At 59.5% G+C, this 3,937-nt stretch overlaps 1 protein-coding gene across 1 annotated transcript; it reads right to left on the reverse strand.

The window, feature by feature from the left end:
* Nucleotides 1-640: 640 nt before the first annotated feature.
* Nucleotides 641-3,509, reverse strand: IL36RN (interleukin 36 receptor antagonist). The gene is made up of 4 exons (XM_070428508.1): nt 3,481-3,509; nt 2,152-2,237; nt 1,032-1,159; nt 641-865 (listed from the first exon to the last, which is right to left on the reverse strand). Exons 1-4 carry the CDS (start codon nt 3,507-3,509, stop codon nt 641-643), a joined length of 468 nt encoding a protein of 155 aa, XP_070284609.1.
* Nucleotides 3,510-3,937: the final 428 nt, after the last annotated feature.

The raw sequence follows: 3,937 nt of genomic DNA on the forward strand, positions 1-3,937 counted from the left end.
TTAAAATGGAATTATAAGATATGCCACTGTGTAACTTGCTCTTCTTGCTTAATGTGTTGTAAGCATCTCCATGTGAATAGACACCAGCATCTTGGATTTTAATTGTACCTTAGGTTTCAAAAGGAGTGACTGCCTGCCCATCCTCCGTCTTCTGAGCTGGAGCCATGCCCTTGGGCACCGCCACCCTGCTAGGCCCATGGTGAGAGCGTGATGGTGGGGATGGAAAAGGCACATATGATGGCAGCTGAATTAAGGGGAGGGGAAGGAACTGGGCCTTGGGTCCCTAACCCTTGACCCTGCACAGGGGTGGTGATGGGACCCCATGTGGAGCTGGCCTGTAGGTTCAGGGGCACTGGGCAAGGTACCATGAAGCATGAGGATTCCCACCACTCCCCTTTTTTACCTTGTGTCATTTTTGCAAGGTTCCACACCAGGAGCGCCACCCAGCAGGGAAAGAAACTGAACTAAGAGCCAAATCTAGAAGGATTTACCCAAACTGGGAACGAGAAGGGAGGGTGGCCATGTGCCGAGTCAGTCAAGTGGGGGCCCGAGAACAGAGGAACATGGTCACCTGGGCCTCCTCCTCCTCCTCCACTCACCCCTGCGGGCTCTGCCCCAGGGTCCTGGGAGGTGGGTTGCCCTAGTCACATTGCTGGAAGTAGAAGTCCATGATGGGGTGGTCCCAGCTGGCATCCCCCGGGAGCTGGCTGAGCCTGAGAGGCTGGTCTGCTTCAGGCACCGTGCAGAGGAACCAGCCGGGGAAGGCAGCCGACTCGAACCTGGAGGTGAGTCCCGTGTCCCGCCTGAAGAAGGTGAAGCCCCTGGAATCCTTGGGGCTGCGGTAGAGCTCCATAATGTCCACTGGCTGCAGGCAGAGGGCACGGCAGGCGAGGGGGGTGAGTGGAGCGGCCAGGAGGGCTGGGACGAGGGCTTGGGACACAGGGCCATAACAGAACCTGGTGGGAGAGGCGTTCAGGAGCCCGGCCCCAGGGGTCCAGCATCGGCTGCTCAGGGGAGCCCACAGGACTCACCTCTAGTTTCAGAGTCGGTTCCTGCCCCGTCCCACACGACAGGCACTGGCTCCCTCCCTGGACTCCCAGGATGACTGGAGAAAGGCTGTCGTCCAGAAACCGATTGGGGACAACACTGATCTCCTCGCCTAGAGGAAGGAAGCCAGAGGCAGAGGCCTTGTCTACCTTCCCTCCCACTTCCCCTCCCCCGTCATGGACTTTGGGGAGCAGGTCTCTGTGAGGTGTGCTGTCCCCAGGCTCAGCAGCTGTCCTGTGGGGAAAGGTGCTCGCCTGCCAGCTGGCCCGAAGACATCAAGGCACACAGCACATTGTACCACCTCCCACCCCCGTGCCCACCCTCTTGCCCACGATCAAATCCTCAAGCCTCCACCAGCCATCACAGGACATCTGACCTCCCCCTTTAATGCCCTTCCACACTCAGCCTCTCCTCAGTGACTTGAACATTTTTCTACCCCCAGTGAGATTCCTCACAGATTCCCAGGAGAGGGTCTCAGTCCTCTGTGTCATTCTCCCCACATGCACACACGTGTGCACACAGGCACTCAGAGATACATGTGCGTGCACACACACAGCCTCCCGGAGGGTATGCCTGGCCCCAGGCCAGGGGAGCCTGTCCCAGGCGGACAGGTAAGGGCTGTTGCAGAGAGAAGGGCCTGCCGCTCACAGTGTGTGGCACAGAATGAGTAAGCACCAGGCCAGGGGTGCCACCAGCTCTCAGGGTCCTGCCACTCTGAGTGACCCAGGGTCCCCTGGCACAGAGGGGACCCAGGGTAAAGGGACAGAAACCCACCCCCTACGGGAATGAAGGCCCAGGAAGCCTGCCTGGTCCTCCCAGCACTGGCTCCCAGGGAAAGGATGTGTGGCCTAAGTCCAGCTATGAGGGCAGGACAAAGCATTCGTCTTGGAAAACAGTCCCACCTTTGCACAGCGGCACCCAGTGGCACTGGGGCACGTGTCTGGCGTTGCAGGGAGGTGGCACTCTTTTAGTCCTTGGGGGCAGCCAGGCTTCAGGATGTCCTAGCTACTGTGTCAGGCCTGGGTCTTGCAAGGCCGTTCTAAGCCCTCCCAGCCCCTCCCCTCAGAGCAGAGCCCTAGGGAAGAAGGGTCTGTGGCCACCCACCTTTAACGGCCTTCCCTCCATGCACCCCACCGGCCAGCAGCTGGTTATCCTGCAGATAAAGCACCTTCAATGCCGCATCCTTCATTCTGGAACATCAGGACAATGACACTCAGTCAGGGAAGGGGGGTTTCCAGCTTGCCCAGCTCCAGAGTCCCCCAGTCCTAGGCACTGTTCCTCTCTGCCCGCTGTGCCAAAGGAATGGCACCACCTTCTTCCAACCCCACTGGCCCCACAGCCTCCCACTGAGTCTGGGGTTCTCTCCTTCACCCTATTCAGTCTTGACTACACCAAGCAGCCCCTCGTGTGTCATGTTGGGAAGTCGGAGTCCCAGGTCCCCGTCCTGCTCCTGCTCCACCACCACGGCTGCTGATTCGCAGCGGACAAGCCGCTCGCCCCTCGGCCCACTCTGCCTGTCACAAGCTAAGATGGCGAGTTAGACATGCCCGGGCTCTCCCAGATAAATCCCGCCCTCAGTCATCACTGAAGACATCAGGGGCTTCTGCTCGGCCACAGATGCCCTGCTACCGTCAGGATGTCTTTACATGTAAAATGCTTTCCTTTTCCTTTTCACATGTGCTTCTCATCTGTGAGCTCAGCAGATTCTCTGGTGTCCTGGGAGGTGAAGGTGTGTCCAGCGGGGGTTCCCCAGACGTCATGTGGAATAAAGTGCACCGTGTACACCTGGCTCGGTGTCGGCTAAATATGGACAAATCTCTGCCTCAAAGTTCCTCAGATGCTTCCACTCATAAGGAGCCATAAGAAGCATGTCCCACCCTCACTTTATCGGGGAGCCCCCCATGTACAGTGGCTCGCAGGACTGGGCTCCACAGAACACACTTTGGGAAAAGCTGTTGAGGCTCTGAGTGCAGCGAGAGCAAGGACGAATGTCATTCACGCTACGATGTCCAGAGCGCGGCCGAAGGCCCGGTCAGCGCACGCCCGAGGGCAGACTGCCTGACAGTCGTTTTGTTGCTGTGGTTGTTTTGTCCTGAAGGCAGCAGGGGCAGTGGGGCAGGGACCCGGATGCCAGGCCACACGCTGGGCATGACAGCAGGGCTCAGGCGGTCTCCTGATTTCCTCTCAATATGGACGCATGAGGCTGCAGCTCCCCAGACGGGGCCCCCCGTCCCTCTGCCCACAGAGGAGCCCCCTGAGGGGCTGCCCGACCTGTCTTAGGCAGCAGGGGGCTGTTCACAATGGCCCACTGACCACCTCACGTAGGGAGCTGGAGCTCCATTGGGCCAGGCCCGTCCCTCCAGGAAAAGGCTGGACAGCAGGCACCTGCGCTGTCCCCCAGGACACGGCCAGCCCCGAGGCTCAGATACTCACCGGAAGCACAGGGCCCCACTCAGAACCATCCTGCCCTTCAGCGTGCAGAGCAGACGTCCTGTCGTGAAATAACTGGTGTTAGGAGACAGGCTGAGCTGGCAGGGGCCTGAGGAGCAAGCAGCCTCCGACCCCCAGCATGTGAGCAGCCCCCACAGAGCAGGGGATCCTGGTCTGGGGTCAGGAGAGAAACCCAGTCCTGCTGGGAGGATGGACCGGGCTCCCGGGGACACCTGAGAACACTCCCTTCTTCCGAGGAGCCACTGTGTCTGCCTGCTCCTGTGGGGACCAGGGCAGCACGGATGCCTGGCCTTTAATAACATGCCAGGGAGGGGCCTGAAACTTCCCCAGACAGGACGAGCAGGGTTCCCCACATGGCTTCACACCCCCCTCTCTCTCCAAGGGAAGGAAAGTTCTGGAGACCGTCTTCCTCCCAGCAATTCTGAACATTTCCAGGGTT

Source organism: Myotis yumanensis, unplaced genomic scaffold (genome assembly GCF_028538775.1).
Source record: "Myotis yumanensis isolate MYYU_CA2020_CCGP unplaced genomic scaffold, mMyoYum1.0.hap1 SCAF_11, whole genome shotgun sequence".
Taxonomy (NCBI): domain Eukaryota; kingdom Metazoa; phylum Chordata; class Mammalia; order Chiroptera; family Vespertilionidae; genus Myotis; species Myotis yumanensis.

Bases quoted from the DNA above. Each gene is read 5' to 3' on its own strand.
- IL36RN (XM_070428508.1), bottom strand. From the start codon at position 3,509: ATGGTTCTGAGTGGGGCCCTGTGCTTCCG. The intron at 2,238-3,480 runs GTGAGTATCTGA...CTGATGTTCCAG, and splicing joins AGTGGGGCCCTGTGCTTCCG to AATGAAGGATGCGGCATTGA. The intron at 866-1,031 runs GTGAGTCCTGTG...CTCTGCCTGCAG, and splicing joins AACCGACTCTGAAACTAGAG to CCAGTGGACATTATGGAGCT.